Source organism: Citrus sinensis, chromosome 3 (assembly GCF_022201045.2).
Source record: "Citrus sinensis cultivar Valencia sweet orange chromosome 3, DVS_A1.0, whole genome shotgun sequence".
Classification (NCBI taxonomy): Eukaryota; Viridiplantae; Streptophyta; class Magnoliopsida; order Sapindales; family Rutaceae; genus Citrus; species Citrus sinensis.
The window spans coordinates 18948036-18970160 of record NC_068558.1 but is presented as its reverse complement, the minus strand read 5'-3'; the positions used below and the strand labels follow the sequence as shown (position 1 = coordinate 18970160).

Sequence of the window (22125 nt, the reverse complement as noted above, 5' to 3'; positions counted from 1 at the left end):
TACAAGATGGAGAAGGAATTACAGAAAATGGATCCCAAAAATGGATTCAGAGATATCAAATTAGGGGGGGGAGGCCCCCTTTTTATAGATACATGGAGTAAATCATGGCCATCGGATTAAAAATAGTTTGGACGCTCAGGATTGCGCCACGTCATCAGTCAACAGTCCACGGTTTGACCACGCGGATGAACAGTAACACGGTTTGACCCGACTTTGAACAGTAACGCGGTTTGACCCGGATGAACAGTAACGCGGTTTGGTTGAAAATAATCCTGTGTGATGCATGCACCGTACGCGAGATTTTTCGTCCACTGATATGCTGCCACGTCACCATCAACAGTACATAAGAATTTTAGTCCAACAGGATCGTGACACCTCATCAGTCAATGCCACATCATCGGTCAATGCCACGTCATCATCCGTCTATGTGAACAGTGTCGTGAACAGTAACGTATACAGTACCGTACACGTGAATAGTACCGTACATGTGAATAGTGTCATTTTTCCTTTTATGCTCCTCCTAAGGTTTTCGACCGTCCTGAGTTCAAAAGTGATGTCCGTTTTGCCGTCTGATCTCTCCTTTATTGTGAAATGACTATAATGCCCCTAAAATACATAAAATACTTAATTAAAATAAAACACATGTAATTAAATCACAAGAAGGTTAAATATATAAAAGTAAGGGTTGTTAGTAAGACTTAAAATGTAAAATAACGGTTTTCTCCTTTATAAATATGCATTTTCTAATACTCAACAATCTGCACCTGAGTCAATACATCAATATGAAACAACACCTCAATATGGAGCTGAACAACATATGCCGAGTGACAATATATTAACCACATAATATGTTCTTGAGAAGATTAGGACACCAATGGAATCGAATCTGCAACAAGATCAGCTAACAACATAGTTTGGCAGTGATTTTAATGACATATACCCAGATTATGACCAAACTCCATTGTTTACTCCAACAATTAACCCAAAAATTAACCAAACACCAGTATATGCAACTATTCATACATCTGAACCAGAGAAAGATAATGATGGGGCCGATGATTTCTATAATGTTTTATTGGGGGAAGAAAATGATGATGATAACCTTGGGTTGGGTGCGAATAACATAAATCCATCATTGTCTCAAATTTTTTAAGACAATAGTTTAGAGAGCGGTCAATCTAATACTTCCTACTACATCAACATCTTTCCAGCCAATGGTTGAACATGTGCAGTTAATACCACCAGAACAAACACCAATAACTCCTAATCATGAACTTGCACCTTGAATTTTCATCTCAAGTTGACCAAGTCGAACCATCTGAGACAACTATAAATGAATCAAATACAGTAAATAGAAGAAGTGGTAAAGTGCATCAATCTCATTTGCATGCAAAAAAAAAAAAAAAAATTGCTTCTGTCCAGATAAGGGCTTCTCAAAGGATTGCATAGCGGAGGCAGAAGAAACAACATGCTCCTATTAAGCCTTAGAAGTGGAAAGACAAGAAAATTAAATTATGTAGACAGTGAGTTTGTTTAGACCAGGCCTAAGCCAAGAAAGATAAGGCGAACTAGAAATTCGTTAGGTGCTGATCTTTCAACACAGACAGCAATGAATGATTTGTCTCCATCTCATGCTGAAGATTAGTTTCATTTATGGTCTAATTCAGAAAATGATGGTGATAATAAAGAAGCAAGACACGAAAGTAGTGGTAAATTTGATGATAATGATGCCAGCGATAAAGATGATGGCTTGTTAGAGGGTTATGAAAGTGATAATGATGATTTCGGTCCGATGCAATCATCAAATGATGAGCATCCATTTCGTGTAATGTCTCGCGTATTGGGGGGGTCAAATGTTTGAGAACAGTACAAATCCAGTGGAGTTTAGGGTTAGAATAGTTTTTAGAAAACATGAAGTCTTTTGCATGGGCCCTTCAAGATTTCTGTATTCAAGAAGGTTTTTGAGGTAAAAGAGTGAAATTTAAGAGAAGAAAGATATTATGTCATTGTTATGCATCCAAGTATTTTTTCAAGGTATATGCTTTATTGTAGAGACACGGTGAATGCTTCTAAATAATTTTTTTTTCATAATGTCCATACATGTCAGGGGATTATGAAAAATCCAGAGGCAACAACTGCTTAGGTTGTTAGGAAGTACCAGAAGAAAATCACTGCCGATCTTTCATTTTTTGTGGAAAATATGGTCATTGACATCAAACATATGTATGGATTTCATGTCAGTGCACAGAAGGCTTATAAGGCCAAAAGAAAAATTCTTGAGTCAACAGGTGGTCGAGACCATGTTAAGAGCTTTAAGGACCTTTAGGACTATCTCACATCATAAAACAACATATGCCAGATGCACTAGCAATGCTTAAAGTTACAAAATCAGGCACCCCTGCAGGCAAGTGTAGGTTCTAAAGGTTCGTTATAAGTTTCCCAAGGCTTAGAGATGGTTTCAAGGCGGGCTGCTAACCATTTAGTAGTCTTGATAGATGTCATTTGAAGGGACCATTCGAAGGTGTCTTGTTATCAGTTGTTACACTAGATGCAAACTAATGGATCTTTCCATTGGCAGTATGTGTATGTGAATATGAGAACACTGATAGTTGGACATTCTAAGGCATTTGAATGAGTACTTGGTTGATTCAAGGAAGTTAACCTTCATGACAGATAGACAAAATGGAGTTTAACGAATCACAAAATAAGTGTGTAAAACTTTCGAAACAATGTAATTTTGACTTTTATTGATGTATTATACAATTGTAATTTTTTCTGCACATTTACAGCTTTATATGATGATCTAATAAACTGTGGTCGAAGTGATATGGAGTAACTTGATTATGTCAAAACTTAAGGGGGGCAGTTTAAAGTTTTGTCATTTCTTTGGGGTGGCCCAAGATTAACATTTTGAGTTCTTTTTTCCTTAACATGTATTGTACTACGAGGCATATATTTTTCAACCTAACATAAAAATTTTCCCAATGTACAGTTGAGAAATGAATACTGAAAGGCTGTCAAGGCTGCAAATAAGGATGATTTTACAGAAGCAATGAATAATATAATGAAGGTTAATGCAAATGCTTTCAATTAGCTAAGAAATTCAACCAAAAATACTGGTCACCTCATGCTTTTGATAAATCAGTCAAATGCGATCATACAACAAATAACACGATTGAGAGTTGGAATGCATGGCTTAGAAATATGAGAAAAGCACCAATAATCACCCTAATGGAGCATATAAGGAAGAAGATGATGCAAGCAATCATAAAAAGAAAGCTGGAATGCCAGAGATGGCGAATTGAAGTTCCTTCTTACATCAAGAAAAAAATGAACAGATTACTCAAAGCTACAAGGTTCTATCATGTTATACCAGCAAGTGAAGTGTTGTTTGAAGTTGAAGATACTAACAAGTCATATATGGCTAATAATAAAAAGTCGCATGTGGTTAATTTAGATGAGCATACATGTGATTATAGGTTGTGGCAAATTAGTGGTCTACCATGCAGTCATGCGATGCCTTGTATTGCTCATTTAAGGGCTACTTATGAGCCATATATTGCTCTTTGCTTCGCAAAAGAGACTTATCTAAAATGTTATTTAGGCATCATTCATCCTCTGTCAGATAAGTCTAAGTGGCCACACATAGAAGCCAATGAAATTTTTGCCTCTAAATATACATAGACCACCTCGCAAGCCCAAGACTTGTAAAAGAAAGGAGGCTGGTGAAGCGTCATCCCACGGGAGAAAATTTTCAATTTCCTGCACATGTCGACAAATTCCTAGAATTTTAGATGGGATGGGCAAAGGCATCAGCCACAATATAAGATGATATCCTCAAATCCAATCAATGCAAGCATGAAAACTAGAACAATGATTGTAAAACTTATGCTCCTATGTGTTGATAAATTTATGTTTTTCACCCAATTATAACTAGCTGTTCATTATCTACTAATGACATTTTATTACATTCGTGAAATTTAGACGCACCGAAAGACTTTAGCAGTAGCTTCAAGCTTTAGTGCATCATATATAGGAATAAATGTTTTTGCCTCAAGGTCAGGAACAAATACACCTACATAACTAACCGGTTCTACTGCCCTATCAAGTACAACACCCACACCAACACCTGTAACAACACCAACACAACCATCTTTTGCTGCAGGGGTGTGCACACTACATCAAGTTTGTTTAACATTTATATTCAAAGGCATGACATATGTTCAATATCCACAAGATGAAGTTATTGATTTTGTTTGTTTATCAATGTAAGGCAGTTTTTAATATATTTTAGCGTATATGTAATGTCAAATAACATGAGAAGCTTTTGTTAAAATCAGTGCAGCAACTATTACAACTTCAGTTTTGAGTTATTCACTACTCTTATTTAATTTTGGTTGAAGTTTGTTAGTCTTCCTTTTATCTAAGAGTCAGTTATGGTATTTGCCTAATGAATAAATTTAGGAGCATGTTTGCTTTTTTAATCATGTTAGTTGACATACTTTAGAGGATTTTCTAGTATAAATTAAAGCTCTACCGTTAGTTGAAATTTTTTGCACTTACAATTTGTTACGTACACGTGTTACAAGTTTCTACAATACATGTTAATGAATGTGTTGTGTTTGTTGGTCAAAATATAATTGCCAACAAGGGGTTTAGTAAACAAACAACTAGTTGGACAAACATTAGAAGCTGCATTTAGAACACCACCTGTAAAAGGAATTCAAATTATAGAAGAAATAACTAGTCCAAGAGGTAATTCATGATCAGCCCCTTCTACAACAAAGAAAAAAGGTGATCCGATGGGCAAATCAGCCTTTCATATTCGTTGTAAGTTGTTTAATATGTTATTGGGTAGGTTGAGTTGGTTTTTCAACCTTTGGATGTTGTTGTGACGCTTTGGTTAGGCTTGGTTGACTTTGTCAACGACACAAGCAAGGAGTTGACAAAGGAGAACAGCCCCCCCCTGTTGTTGATAGAGAGCTTACCGCCCCGCCCTTTATAGTCGCGCCTGTTGTCATGGAAAAAGAGTTTGTTTTCTGTCAAAGAAGCATGCTTAACATAGCCTATAGCGTAAAGGCATTCGAGCCGCGTCTAAACTAAATTAAGGGTAAGGCCAAGGCCCCGCTCCCAAAAAAAAAAAAAAGACACATGAGAGAATAGTAGGAAGGATCCAGTTTGAAACGAGATCTAATTAGAGAAGTTAGTGCAATGTTTCAAGCCTTTTATCGCATGGTTCTTACCCCCTTTGACTCTTCATTCTCAGATAGGGAAAGATATGAAAATTCTCCGCCCGTGAAATGAAATGGAGGAGAGTTCATCTCTAATGCTTTGTTTTGTGGAAGTACTTCATAGACCATGGCATTTTTTTATTCATCAAGCAGACCTCATGTGCAAATACTCCTCCACACTACGGAGTTGTAGAATGGAAAAATCGCCATCTCCTGGTTTAATTGCTATTTTAATTTAGCAGCATTGGCCGTAGAATCAAATATTGACGGTGACTGACCACTAGATCTGTCGATCGAGATCTTGGTCTTCCTGCAGTGCTATAGGCTTTTGACTCTCTCTCTCTATGGGCTTCGGGCTAACGCCCTAGATCCTCCACTAAATCCTCCAACGGTGAAATGTAAATCAAAAAGGTGGTAAGACCCTTGCAAAGTTCCCCAACAGCATAAAGCTTGGAAAGCTCGGACCCGGTCAAGATTCGAACAATAAGGAGCACTCAAATACTAGTCTAGTCTAGTAGTTTTTTTTTCTATTAGTGTAAGAAAGAAAGAGCGGCAATCGATGCTACCAGCCTATCGTACTTTAAGTTCGTCAGCTGATAAACTAGAGAGACCTCAAATGCTTTATTTAAAGCTTGCCTCGGCTACTTACTATACTAGCAATTAGCTTATTCGTAGTGTACTTTAAAAGTGTAACTGAATATGATCCTAGAAAACATACTTAATTATCAATCCAATAAGGTTCCTTTTAATAATGACTCTAGTTAGACTTCTTCTATGATGTTTATGAAGATAAGCATCGATATCCTTCCTTTATCTAGGCGGGTAGGTGAAGATGAATATTTCACATGGAGGAGTGCATCTATGTAAAGCAAAACCGACGAACAAGGTAGCTTATTGAATGTCGACTACTATGAGAGGTATAGCTTACTTACTCACTCACATATCGATCGACACATGAGCACTTTATTTAAATTGACCCAACAAGTGCTCTCCGAACCAAGCTAGATAGTCTCCTATCACTAGGCTCACCAACCAACCTGGACTTTTTTTTATTCTTATTATTCCTACCGGATATCAAAACCATAATTATTTCTAACAGGGAAAAAAGAAATGAATGAATGTTCTTTTGGGAAAATGTAGATTGTGTTAAATTGTTTGTAAAGTATTGTTGTTGGGTTCTATTGTAGAGTATGCTCTAGGTAAAGGCATAGGGCAACATCATTCATTCATTAATTACATATTCACCACTAACAAATGATACTGGTCATTTTGTATAACTTCATATCTCTAATAATGTATTATGGCAATGAATGAATATGACAGTCGGAAAGCAAGAAATTTAGCCTAAATTTTCTGACGTGTTGCAATTCATGTTTTGGACAAAGGTAAGAGGAGCAGTAACAGAAGTGTGCAAATATTCAGCTAATTTTTTGTGTAGTTTTCTGGTCAGGGATTTTAAAAGTATGGAAAAATTCGGGAAAGATTTAAAACCGCATGACTTTAAAGGCTTACAGTTTTAAGCCTTTAAAACCATGTGGTTTTAAAGGTTTCCCGCACTTTCCCGTACTTTAAAATTCCGGATTGGAACATTTCTATATATATATATATATATATATATATATATGAACAATAGCTCATGTGTTATCAATGTAATGAACTACAACTTTTGATAATGAAATACATCATTTTGATCACCTTATGTACAAAAGTTCATGTACAACAACTCATGTACTATTAATGTAATGAACTACAACTTTTGATAATGAAAGACATCATTTTCATTACTTATGTTCGTGCTCTACTTATTTAACTTTATTATTTAAGCCTTGTAGTCATCCTATTTATTTATTTTCTACCTAAAATGATAAATGTACATAATACACAGTAATTGCATTATGATGATGGTATACAACAAGTTCTTTATCTTGTCTGATTTTGCAATAAGCTTGGTGGTCATTGTTGTCAGCTTCTTATTTTCGTGATGGAAAGTTTGGTTCTCTTCTTTAGCTTGCAGCTTACCCAACCCTCTTGCAATCACCTTGTACTCAATGCTAGATGGTTCCTACCTTTTAAAGTAATCGCAGCCTGGCCTCTCACATTTGTAATAAAGCCTCTTAGGATTTGCAGCAAATTCAAAAACTTTGATTGTGGCTCATTCACCACAGTCAGTACATGATTTGTTTCTAAACTTGATGATCTTGCCGTTCACTTACAACTTCTCTTCTTTGTCTTCATAAAAAAAGTTGTTGGAGCTTCCTCTAGAGGATGGCATTCTCATTGCTTTGTTGAAGCTTTTGCAGCAATAGATGGATTTTGATGCTTTGGGGCTGGTGGGTTGTGTACAAGGGTCTTTGTAAATTTATGAAACAATGCTGTGCACAATCAATTTGAATTTTAAACTAGTTGGACACGTGTAAAATTTTATTCCATTTATCATAATTTGCATACGATGACATAGCTTGTAATTTCCCTAACTAATATGTCTAATTAAGGGAAACTAATCACTTTTTCAGGCCCATGAAGCTCTTTCCACATTTTTTTAATCATTTATTCAGTATTTGCATATTAATAATTTAATAGTTAATTTTTTACATTTTCAATGACTTAACATATATCAATAATTGTTGTTAACCTTACAAAGCCGTTACAAGAATATTTTGTTAGGGTAGGGATATTTTTGTACTTTCATGAGTCAGTGGCGGTCAATGGTTAAAAATAACGAGTTTTGGGGGGTAGATTGATATTTTTAATAGTAAGTGGGGTAATTTGAAGATTGTCACTTCACTAGGGGTAACACAAAATTAAACCATGATTTAATGTTCATCAAGGGGTGGGGGTAAAACAAAAATATTACCAAAAAAGAGCACAACTTACCCTATTAACCTAAGAAATATGTCTTCTAAAATGCCTTGAAGTTGCTACATATGGACCCTACAAGATCAGCCTAAATCCTCCTAAAATATCTCATCAACGGTTACATGCACTAGCAGTGAAAGATGGAACCAATTTACCTAAAATTTGAGCGACCGACAAAGGCATCGACTGCTCTAAAAGCTCAATTAGCTCATTTGAAATGAACTAAAACATATATTATATTGTTTTTAATTTCATTTAAGTTTTGCTATCCCTAAAAAAGTGTTTTAAGATGAATCAACACAAATCATTAACAAAACTACCCCAGAAAATCAAGCTCTCATAATATGATTCATTTTTTCTAGAATCAATGAATTCCTAAATAAAATATGATAATATTATAAGTTTTAGATGTAAAATCTTCATTTTAGTCCCCGTAGGATTGCACATTCTCTCACATTTTTTAAGCTTTAGACAAATTCATTTAAGTTATCTATGATCCCGCAAACATTAATTCTAAGAACAAAGTACATCTTTACAATTATTAATTTTTTTAATAATTTCTTTTCCCTTTTCTTTGTTTGAAACATGTGAACCTACTCTTTTTTTTGATGTTTTATTGACTTTATCTTACTCAAATTTGTATTATCTTGTTTTTAAATAGGGAAAAAACTTTATACTACAAAAATAAAACTTTTACATGTTATTGCCTATACAATTCAAAACAATCATATAATCAGTTTTGAAATGTTTTAATCTAGCCCCTATAAAGTTAAACTCTGAACTCCACCATGTATATATAGTATGGGATACAAGTTACTAAGTGAATACATTTCTAGTATCTTTTTAGTAGTATATATTTCTTGTAAATGTAAGGTTGAGATTTAACTTTTTTCTTAAAAAAAAATAAATCCAATAATTAATACCTTCATTAAAAATTATTTTAGCCCACCTTTGAAAAAACTCCAACTTCGCTCCTTGCCACAAGTCAATTTTAATCATAAAATTTGGACTGAATTTTTTTCACTAGGCTTTTATTTTTGTGGTCAGATTATTTAATTATTTTATTTTATATTATTATTGAATCAGATATAATATGATATTAATGTAACTATATTTTAACTCATAAGTAGTAATGTCATATCTAATCCATCGACTGTAGATTTTTTTAATTTTTAATCCAATCCAATCGACGAATCCACATATCATATTTTTACGGATAAGATTTTTGTAGATCTAATAGATTGGGCGGATCAGATTAGATTCTAAACGCCCCTATTGCAAGATAGTTAGTTAATAAGCTATCATAAAGAATAAGTCAATGTTTTGTGTTCATCTACATGTCCATAATTAGTAAGACATAATTAATACCGCAAAATTAAAAGAAAAACAAAAGTAAAATAGATCAAATAATAATTTTATTAATTCTTAAATTAATTGTATAACATAAGCACATATGGGCATGCATGCATGATGCATGTACCTAGAGATGGCAACATTCACCACAAGGGCCTATACCTGCATTGCCCCAATTAATTCGGGTCGGGTATAGGCTCTGAAATGTTTTAAAATTAAAAATGGGTCTATGTTGGGCATAAACCCAAACCCCAAATATATATTGGGTTTGGACTTAGGGATTTTTTAGGCCTCGAAACCCAAATCCGAAATATTTTTTTAAAATCAAAATGTATTTTAAATTAATCAAATGATTAAAAAATAACAAAAACCTAGATCTAAAACTCATGGCTCTCTAACCACTCGGGCTTAGCCCAAGTGACTAGAGCCATTCCCTCACAAATGTGAGGGAAGTGCTTTGGACCCCCGCAGATGCATTGCAATAGTTTAATTTAAATTTATGTCCTTGGAGTCTCAGAGCTTGAGTGAAAACAGTCTTTCTCCCAGGATTGGAGTTGGGCGTCCCTCGAATATTTGAGAGGGTTAAAAAATTTGAGCGGTACCATATCAGAGTTGATATAAACTGGTCTCAATAATTTATATGGTGTAAATATCATGAGCAATAGTTTTCCTATAAAAAAAAAAAAAACTCATGGCTCTCTCTCAAAACACTATCAATCCCATCGCCACCTCTAAGTCTCCACTAGAGCTCCCTTCCCGGCCATCACGTCACCTCCAAGCCGACATCGATTCCTACTATTTGGCTATCCGATGCCATTTGTGCTACTTCTCGACGGCGGTGTCAATTTTTCTATGTACTCCAGCAATGCGGTTTCCGCTACTCTTTGCTTGAGCACTCTCTAATTTACAAGAGGTAAATTTTTTAGTTTTACTTTTTTATTTTATTTTATTTTTTTGCTGGAATTTCATTAATTAATGGCCGATTGTTTTATTACATAGAAATTTGAGCATTATGTTTTCGATAATATTGATTTTTGATTTTGGACATTACCCTTTCTAGAATTTTGTTTGGAAATTTTGTAGTTGGTATGTTGCTTGAATTTATTGTTGGAATTTCATTTGAGACTGTGTAACAAGTGACAATGAATTAATAAATTTATATTTTGTCTAGTGATTAAGTAATATTAAATTAGCCTTCAAGTCATAAGATTTTGGTGGATTGATTCAAATAATGCAATAATTTTCTTAATTGATTTTTAGTTAATCTACTTTGGTTCCTATTACTCCCTGTTGAAAATTTTTATTATCACTAAAGTGAAATAAAATGTAATGCTCCTGGTGTGTGTTGATTCTTGGTTGTGTCAATAGTTTTATAGTTTTAGGGTGCGTTTGGGATTGATGTTGGGCAGCTGTAGCTTAAAAGGTACAGCACTAAAGTGTTTGGTAAATACTACCAGTTGTAGTTTGGAAACTATGTTGATATGATTTTTCACTTATATAATAAAAAATCTATTATATTTTTAATAATTTTTTAAAATTATTATTTAAAGTTTATATTCACTATAAATTATTAACTTTTGTTTTATATAGTATTTTTTTTCCACACTAACTGTAATTTAAAAGTTACAGCACCTCAATTTCAAACACACTCTTTATTTGCTTGTAATTGAAGGCTCCGAGTGCCAAAAAGAAAGGGGTTTTATTTCTTTAAGACTTCACGTCATGTGGCTAGTGTAATAGGTTTTCTATTATTTTCCTTCTAGAGAGTATGACAAATTGATCTCTAAAGGAAAGCTTTAGGGGAGCCAAAGATTTCAATTCAAATTAATTAGCCACAGACTCTTGAATTTATACAATGAACAGTTACAAGTAAGAAAGTATTATTCACACAATGATGCACAGAGGACAGTTATTGAATTGAAATATCTTTTGTGAATGGCAACATAGAGAAAGCACTAATTAACTGGAAAGAAATTTCCAGACAATGAAAATCTTGGATTTACTTTGTGTTTTTGTTTGCTACTACTCAACAATGCTAATCGCATTGACTAAATAAAGGCAAATACCACCCACAAAGTAAAATTATTATGTCTTTGATAAATTGAGTCATTGATTTTTGTCTCCTTTAGGAAACATGCCAAAGTAAATTAACTGGTGATATTGCATGTCCAGTTATCAAATATTATTTTCATTATCAAATATACACCTTCACTACACATGTCAAATATACACCTTCACTACACATGCTTTATAATGCAGCTGCATGTGTGCTATCTATTTATTTCTAGGATGTGATGATATTTTCATTTACATATGTGTTTATAGATTCGGGGTGTTCGTTGATCGGATCTTGTAGATTGGACATCAATTCATATTTGATCTATGATTTTGTAAATTATAAATTTTTAATTTAATCTAATTCACGGATTGATGAAATTCAATCTAAATCTAATCCATACACATGCAGATCAGATGCGGATTTGACCCAATCCATATTCAATCTACCATTTTGCGGATTGGTTTGCAGGCTAAATATTTTTAATTATGTCCTATTCACAAACTAACTAAATAAAAAAATTATTATAAAAATAATTTTATTACTGATCAAATTTAAAATTAAATAAGATTTAAATAAATTAATTATTAAATAAAGTTAGAAAATACATTCAAATTTTCAAAATATAACGCACTAAAAAGAAAAAAAAATCTTATTTGTTTAGATCAGAACATGAAAATTAACTACTTAAAAAGCTATATTTTTTATTTAATTGTTTTTATTTTATATTATTATGGAATAAAATATAATATGGTATTAAAGTAACTATATTTTAACTTATTTATTTATTAATAAGTATAATGTCATATTTACAAGTTTAATTTTTTTATTAAATAAATATTTTTTTGCGGATTCGCAGATTTTTATGGATTTACAGAAGTAAATCTATATCCAATCCACCGACTGCGAATTTTTAAATTTTCAATCTATTCTAATTTACCAATCCACAAATTAGATTTTTACGGATCAGATTAATTAAGCGGATCAGATTGGATTCTTAACACCCCTAATAGATTTAATAAAGAATAATATTATTGATTGTAGGTTCGGCGTTCAATATGTCAGGTTCTTTGCCCACACCGCACTTAATGGATGGTGATGGCAATCAAACTCAAGGTGATTCAACCGCTAGTGTCACTCATTGTGGGTTGTGACGTAGAGGAAGGTTGAGGTCAATTGTGTGGGAGCATTTTGAGAAGAAAAACATTAATGGGATTGATAAGGCCGTGTGCAATGTTGCTATAATGCATTGGTAGCAAGGAATACTGATGGAACAAAGCACTTGTACGATCATTTAAAGATATGTCAAGTGAAAAGGGAAATAGCGGCCATAGAATTCCCACCAACAAAGAAAACTAACTTGGGGCTTTAGGCGACTGTCTAGTTTACATATACTTAAAGTGGCCCAGAATTCTTGCATTGTATTTAGAGTTATGTTGATTAACCGATTTATAAAAACGAATGCAAAAAATTTGACATGTCTAGGTTTGAATCTCCGGGAGTGTATTATTTATTATTTTCTTTGATTATTGTACTTTTTTTAAATGGAATTTAGAATAATCATGTTATCAAATTTGTCAAAAGTTTATAAGTAAAGTGGGATAGAAAAAATTCTATCATACAAAAGAATCAGATTAACTCAAAGTCTACTAGGTAGAAACCCTTAGGACATAACGAATTATAATGATTTATTTTAGTAATACACATAATGAATTCGACTTAATAATTAAAGAGGTAAATTGATCTCACTAACTAAAGAACAAGACACAGCCTCACCAAAAATAATATCATCTACGAATAATTCCCTAGAAAACTTATACAAACACTGCCACCATTGAACTATTAGAATCTCCACGCGCCATCATTGGAGTCGACACAACGGCCTATAATGCCAAGTTGCCAACGTATTATTCCGATCTGAATAACAAACAACATTAAAAAGTAACCGTAAAATAGCCTTAAGGACGCTAATAAAATCTCATAAAGAACAATAAAATAAAAAATAAAAGAAAAAGCTGGCAAAAGAAGAATCCCTCTCGTACTGCAGACACTTTATGTGATTTGAGTTGATGGTCGGCCACTTGTGTACAGAAAATGAAGATGAAGGAATAATCGCATTTGCTGTGGGTCCTATGAGCAATGGAGAATTCCTATAGCAGTTACTTTGATCCATCCAAGCAAGTCTCTACGTTAGCAAACATATTAAACTTGAAAAAAAAAATCATCAATATTGATAATATATATTAGAGTGCATCATATAGGTATAATTTTTTAAATATATCTTATTTAAATAAAATTTTTATTAATAAAACTTTTAAAATAAAATTTTTACTAAAATATTTTTAATTATTTCGTTGTCAATAAAATTTTTTAATAAAAATTATAAAATTATTTTAATAGATAAATTTTTTAAAATTATATTATGAAAAAAATAAAATAAAATAATTAAATAAATATATGGTATTTTAAATATTTTAACATTAATAAAATTCTTTAATTTTTATTTTCAAAAGTTTAAAATTTAAATTTTATTAGTAGTAGCAAAATAATTTATATAATTTTTTAAAACTCTAGTAAAAAACAACTAAATAATCAAAATTTAATAAAAAATTATCGGATTAAATAAATAATAATTAGATAAACTATATCAAATAACTACTTATATCGAACACTATCAAAATACTACCAAGCCAAAAAATGGAGTATTGCTGTGATAGTAATATTTTGTTGGTAGTCACTTTTTTCTTTTTTGGGTATGTGATATAATATTATGTAAAAACAAATAAATAAATACACGTAGCAGTAACAAGTGCCGCCACGTCACTAAGCAGAGAGCATGTCCCAATTCACCTTCCTTCATTGCTCCTAGTCAAAAGGTAGAAAACTCAACAAGCAAATGGGGACGGTCACCACCACTTCACTCGTCTCTTTCTCCACTTGCTTTCTTCCAAAATCACTTTATTCCAAAACCCACTTTCAGTTTCAGTCTCAGTTACTCAGAAGACCAAACTCATTCCTCCAATTTCGAAACATTTCCCTTAATCGGAACAAATCATCGGACTGCGTGAGAATCAAGGCATCATCATCATCATCATCAATGGCTGCCGAGAATAAGAACAAGAACAAGAACGTACAGGTTTTTGACTCAGAGGAAGATCTGGCTGTGTCTTTGGCCAAATACACCGCCGATCTATCTGCCAAGTTCGGTAAAGAGAAGGGCTCCTTCACTGTCGTCTTATCCGGTGGTTCTCTCATCGACTCCCTCAGGTGGGTCCTTAAGTCTATTATTATTTTCTTTATTAATTTTTGCTTTTTTCATGATATTTTTTTTCCTGTTACGGTTTTATGGTTGGGGACTATGCAGGAAATTAGTGGAACCCCCGTATGTAGATTCAATTGAATGGGCGAAATGGCATGTGTTTTGGGTTGATGAAAGAGTTGTTCCCAAGGATCATGATGATAGCAATTATAAGCTTGCTTATGATGGTTTCCTTTCTAAGGTACACTATTTGACGCTATTGCTTTTTGCTTTGATTAGATATTGGTTTTTGCTGTTTCTACTTCTAAATAGATATTAAAATGAAAATTTGCTCATAATCATATCCTGTCATGCACGATTGCAACGAAGGGGTAAGATAAATTATTTTAACTGGGATTAGCGATAGAATCAAAATTTAGAAAATTTTCTTCCTACACAAAGAGACCAAAAGTTTGAAAGCAAATACAAGAATTAAGTTATTAAATGGTTTTTATTTTGGGGTTGTTATTGTTGATCGAGAATGAAGGCTTGTTGTGTGACCCAGCGTGTCCAGAGTAATACCTTTTTTCTTTTTTTAATCCTATTCTTTCCAATGTAACTCACGTACCTATTGAATCGTGAACCGAAGAATCAAGTCCTACGGGGCCACTTCTTACCACTGGACTTCAGAGTAATCTTTATTTATCAGCTTCACAATTTTTTTAACAGCTCACCAAGTATCTGGGATTCAAGATTTCGAACAGAATTTTCAATAGATTCTCGGAGAAGTACTGCTTTTTTCTGAACTTGCCTGGGAGTTTACATTTGTCCTTTTCTGAACTTTCAAGTGATCTTGTGATGAGTTCTGAGACTGCTTCTTTAGTGCACATTTTAATCCTTTCCTGCATCCAGACGTTAATTCGACTATTCAAATTGAATCATTTATTTGCAACTCTTTTGAACTTTGATTATTTGCTAACTTAGCAACTAGTAACAGGAGCATATGCTTGTTGATTGAAACTATTCACAGGAGAATATGCTTATTGATTAAAACTATGTGATTGTAATGTTCAATAGGTGAATCTGCACTCAAGGGCTTTTATTTCATGATATTCCGCACTAAATCTGCATTGCTACTTTAGGTGTTTATTTATTTTTTCCCCATCTTGAACAGGTACCAATTACCACTGGCAATGTCTATGCCATCAATGATGCATTATCTGCTGAAGGTGCAGCTGAAGATTATGAGACTTGTCTCAAGCATTTGACAAAGAGCAATATATTAGCTACATCTGCTGCTACTGGTTTTCCAAAGTTTGATCTCATGCTTCTGGGTATGGGTCCAGATGGACATATAGCTTCTCTGTTTCCAGGGCATCCTCTTCTCAAGGAGAATGAAAAATGGGTTACTTTCATTAAAGACTCGCCAAAGCCACCTCCAGAGAGAATCACTTTCACCTTCCCTGTAATCAACTCATCTGCATATATTGCAATGGTGGTGTGTGGTGCTGGAAAATCAAGTGCAGTTCAAACTGCATTGGGTAATAATCAAAACTCTGATTTGCTGCCAGTTCAAATGGCATCGGCTGAAGAAGAATTTACTTGGTTTCTTGACAAAGACGCGACTTCAAAGCTGTAAGAGTCGGAACAATTAGCTGTATGCGTGAATCCCTGTTATCTGCTATGATAATTGGTTTGATCTGTGTGGTTTGACTACTAGTACTGCTGGATTTTGTTAGTAATGAGAAAAGAGTGAACTTGTTAATGCAAGTGAAAAAGATTTGAATAAATATAGTTTGATATTTTAATACTGTTGGTTGGAAATTTTGTGATACTAATCAGTGATCATCATTTCATTCCATGGTAGCTTTATAATCATCTTTTTGGATGTGCAGATAAAGTTTTTTTATTACAATCATAGTGGTAGCCCTTTTTCTAAACACAGCACATAATTTTAGTAGTCTAGGTATGTAAACTTGTTTTGCTACCTAAAATAGACACTAGGCACAGAGATATAAAGTAGGTGTTGTCACCCTTAAAAATTCCTTATAAAAATACGTTTTTGTATGGTTACAGTTTTATTCTTATGGGGAATTACATAAAAAGACCGAGAATCTGTCTTTTTTTAGGTCATCTGTTTATGTTGAAATTAAAATAAAAAAATCAAACAAAGTCTGTACAATTGATTTTAACAATTTTTTTTCTTTTGACATTTCTTTTAAACCAATAGCAACAACCGACAGTGGATTTTTTTAAAATTAAATTTGTTAAAGTTTCTATTTTCCTTTTTTTTTTCTTATTCTAAAGAATAAATAAGCGATAAATAGATACAGCGATCTTTGTTTAAAACTAGGATGACAAAAGGAGGAAAATAAATTGGCAAATTGGTGAGCAAATGATTACTACAAATAAATATAATTTAAAACATTACCAGTTGCTTCAAAAGAAAAAGAAAGAGACGAACTGGGTGTGGACAAACGGAATTTTGAGAGGAGTGGAGCTTCTAACCTTCTCCAAAATCTTTATAACATCGTTTTGAATTTTATTTCTTAAAATATTTTTAGTTTCAATTTATAAGATATAAAATCATATAAAATAATTTAATTATTTTCCCATAAAATTTCATCTCAAAACAGCAAGTATCTCTTCTAAGTTTTTATCATAAAATATAGTACAAATCCTAAAGTATTTAATTAGTTTCCTTTTATTATATTATTTATATTTCCATAACTCAAAACTTATATAATTTTCCTTCGAACAAATATTTTTCAACTAAAATATTAAATATAAATATAAATTATGAAATCGGTAGGAGTAAAATTTTATCAAAAGAATATTTTATTCAAGTGTTTAATTGAATTTTCATTAAAAAATAAATTAATTAGTCTTCGGTTATTTAGGTAATTTCTATAATATAAGGATTTTATGAGGAATTTTAAGAGGTGTAGAACCGACTACTCTTTTCTAGAGGTGTTAATAGTTCTACTCTTAGGTAGCTTTTACATTTTGGATTGGAGTATGAATTCTGAGAAGTGGAAATCCTGAAATTAAGAGTGTGGAGTGGGAGTTGGAGTTGGTTGTTTATTTACACTCGAATGGGAGTATAGAATTAAAACCAGAATTCAATTTATGTGTTTACATTGTCTTGGATTGGGAGTAAATGATTTCAAATTACAGTTTTACCCTTATTTAAATAATTATATTTTTTAATTACAAAATTAATAAAAATATATTTAAAAATAAAATAATATTTATTTTATTATAGTTGTAAAATAATAATAATTATTAATATTCTTAATTATGTAAATCACAATTTTTATTATTTTAATTTTAATTATGTAAATAAAAAATTATTAATAAGAGCAACACAAATGAAACATTATTATTAATAATACAGTAAAAAATTAATATTTTCTTAAAATAAAATATTTATTATTATTAATTACTAATATTAAATAAATATAATACTATTATTTTTAAATAAAGATAATAATATTCTATTTCAAATAAAAATATTATATAATAATATTATTAATTCTCCTTAAAATTTGTAAGTAAACATTGAAGTAGAAAAAATCCACACTCATCACTCCCACTCAAGAAAGTAAACACAACATTAGTTTTTTTTTATCTGTTAGATAGGATGTGAAGAGATAAGTGTTGGGGAAAAATCAGGTTTTTAAATTTTTATAAAACTTTTTGAAGATCGCTCTCATATAATATATAAGAATTTGTATTCTAGAAATCGTACCTTGAAAATCCAAGTTGGCTTTTTCCGCTGAAGTGATTTAGGCTCCTAGATCACGATCCGCCACCACCACTCCTGTTAGATCACGATCCGTCACCACCACGCTTGTTAGATCACGAATTGTCACCAATGATCTTCCAGGTTATGACTCAGGTTCGATCTGCACTTGACGTGTGGGCGCCTTTATCACTACCAAAGCAACTAGCACGAGAAAATTTTTCTCTCAACAATAGAGAGAAAAATCTTTTTCTCTGATCTGTATAAAGTGGCTTCCGTATTTTTCTTTAGGGAAAAATAAGCCTTTTATATCACCCTTTAGTGAAAACCCTAGGCTCCAAATAATGCTCTAAATAAAACTCACGTTATTTTCTTTTTCAATAGGAGACCCACCTTGTAAAATAACATAAGGCCCCTTATACAAAAGCTAATTAAATGGAGCCTCCCACTAAATGATATATTTAGGCTTTTGACCCAAATAGCTAGTTATCTTACTTATTAGTCCAGTAGTGGTGCAGTCAATTAAATGAGCTAACCCGGGGATCATTTGGGAACATACAATAGTGGCTACAATAATTAGGCCTGTAATTAAACTAGCCCAATTATTTAATTCCAAATCTACTCCACTAAAAGATTGGAACTGACTTCCATAATTGTATGCTCGAATAATAATTCGCCCCAAGCCACATTGATTTCTTTACTGCACAATCCTTTGTACCACATCGTTAATTAAATTGATATCTCAACTGTCCAATCAATTTAATAACATCTTATTCCTTGATCCTTACTGGTTTTCTCTAATGATCATTTTCAACATACTAAATATGTTGACACACTCTGGCCAGAGAATTCTATGATCAAGTGCCGAAAACCCATCAAGAGATGTGTTGTACAAATTCTATATTGTTAATCCATAACTCCAATACTCATAATTGCTCCCACCAAGATACCGGGTAATCTTGACCACAATGATGTGTCGTGCCCATTGGTAACTCAAATGGAATAACAATTACAATCATGAAATCATAATTAACTCAAGATTAAGATTACAGTAAAATCAACGCCTATGAGATTTAATAAGTCTGACAGTTATTACAAAGTTAATTAAATCTCATATGTGATCCTGTTCAATGTAGTCGTACTACATCAATAAATTCATACATGATTAAGACAAATCATTCAATGAATTTATTACAGTCTATACCTAAATAAAGTGCCCAACTTTATTTATCAACTGCAAACTAAATTTATTTAATCATAAGATAACTTGTATTTATGTCTTCTATGAATCCACATGGTGATCACATAAATACATATAATATGATTAAATGGACTTTAATACAAGTATTGATGCAATTAAGATATTTGAATAAAATACCTCATTTATTTTATTAATCAGAAAAATTGTTTATTACAATTAAATAAACACATATGCTTTTAAAGAGCATATTTTCCCAACAATCTCCCACTAGCTCTCAAAGCATATCTAGCATATTGCACATGCTCTAGGGCTTTAAGTGCAGGTTATAAAGGTTTCCCACTAATGGCCATTGTAATAAGATCTGCCATTTAGCATCTAATGCCATTTGGGGTACTGTCATATAACCTTTCTACACTATTCCCTTATAAGATGATACTTCCTTTCAATATGTTTTGTTTCTTGTGGTTCCTTGGTTCCTTAGATTGAGCTACCGCACCACCATTATCACATAAATAGTTTAAGGGGTGCAGTTACAGCAGGTACCACCTCAAGATTTCGTAGGAACTTGCGGAGCCATATAGCTTCTTTTGCAGCTTCAGATGTAGCCACATATTCAGCTTTAGTTGTTGAGTCTGTGATACAAGATTGTTTCACACTCATCCAACTAATAGCTCCACTTCCCAATGTAAACACATAGCCGGAAGTTGATTTTCTGGAATCCTTATCTAACATAAAGTCAGAATCAGTATAACCCACTGGAATGAGTTCATCACCAGAATACACAAGCATATAATTTTTAGTTCTTTTCAGATACTTTATAATATGCTTGACTGCAGTCCAGTATTGAGGTCCAGGATTAAATTGATATCTGCTAACCATCCCTACCGCAAAATAGATGTCTGGCCTAGTGCAAAGCATGGCATACACGAGACTTCCCACAGCGTCTGCATAGGGAACTCGTCTCATTCTCTCTATCTCTTCAGATGTTTTAGGTGATTGATCCTTAGAGAATGTAATTCCATGTCTGAATGGTAATAAACCAGTCTTGGAATTTTCCATGCTAAATCTAGCCAATATCTTATCGATATAGACCGCTTGAGACAAGGCTAAAGTTTTATTCTTCCGGTCTCGTAGTAACTTGATACCAAGAATATAACTTGCCTCCCCAGGTCTTTCATATCAAATTATTTTGCTAACCAAATCTTTATTGTAGTCAATACTCCTATATCGTTTCCAATCAGGAGAATATTGTCTACACAAAGAACTAGGAAGGCTACAAATTTTCCCTGAATTTTCTTGTACACACATGGTTCATCAATGTTCTGAATGAATCCAAGTGATTTAATCGCTTGATCAAATTTGATGTTCCATGACCGGAATGCTTACTTCAATCCATAAATGGATCTCTGCAACTTACATACCATGTGTTCTTGGCCTTTTTGTATAAATCCATCTGGTTGCTGCATGTAGATGTTTTCTTCAAGATGCCCGTTAAGAAAGGCAGTCTTGACATCCATTTGTCAAATTTCATAATCTAGCACTGCAGCAATGGAGAGCAGAATCCTGATGGATTTAAGCATAGCAACCGTAGAAAAAGGTTTCCTCATAATCGATTCCTTCTTTCTGAGTAAACCATTCGGCTACTAATCTTGCTTTAAATGTTTCCACCCTTCCGTCTACTCCTCTTTTTCTCTTGTAGATCCACTTGCAGTCTATAGGTTTTACCCCATTTGGTGCCTCTACAAGTTCCCAGACTTTATTGGAATACACAGATTCCATTTCTTGATTCATGGCCTTTTTCCAAAATTTAACATCTCTATCTATTAGAGCTTCGTTGTAACTAGTGGGATTTTGTACATGTTCATCTGAGATAGCCATATAGGTTTCTCCCAAAAATATGTATCTCGCAGGTAACTTAGTTACCCTCCCACTACGACAAGGTTCTAAAAGTGATGGTTGTTCAAGGATAATCCTGTGCTGATCAGCTGGTTGTTGCTGTTCTTCCTGTTCTATAACAGGTGTTGAAAGCTGAGCATCAACCTGATCTCTTGTATTTCTCTAGTTTTACCTTACTCTTATGTTATAAGTCATTATATAGTCTTCCTCAAAGAAAGTAAAGAATATTTCTATAAATACATTCCTATCTTGAGGACTATAATTCAAACTTTCCCTTATTCCTTTAAGATACCTAAAACATGCAAGCTTCTGAACATGAATCCATCTTCTCTATCTCTGATTCTAGTAGAAATACTAGTAAACTCCAAATACGAATATGTCTCAAACCATATTTGTGACTTTTTCATAATTTCTTGGAGTAGTAGATACCGAGATAGATGAAACTAAGTTCAATAAACTTTGTAGTTTCAAATACTAGTATCTGGAATCAAAAAGGTAAATGATAAACCACTTAGTATATATCTTGTCTCATCCAAAAGAATCTTGTTT

At 32.8% G+C, this 22125-nt stretch overlaps 1 protein-coding gene across 1 annotated transcript; it reads left to right on the top strand.

The window, feature by feature from the left end:
• Positions 1 to 14370: 14370 nt before the first annotated feature.
• On the top strand, positions 14371 to 16542 carry LOC102626574 (probable 6-phosphogluconolactonase 4, chloroplastic). The gene is made up of 3 exons (XM_006493103.4): positions 14371 to 14763; positions 14861 to 14996; positions 15909 to 16542. Exons 1-3 carry the CDS (start codon positions 14393 to 14395, stop codon positions 16371 to 16373), a joined length of 972 nt encoding a protein of 323 aa, XP_006493166.2. The 5' UTR covers positions 14371 to 14392; the 3' UTR covers positions 16374 to 16542.
• Positions 16543 to 22125: the final 5583 nt, after the last annotated feature.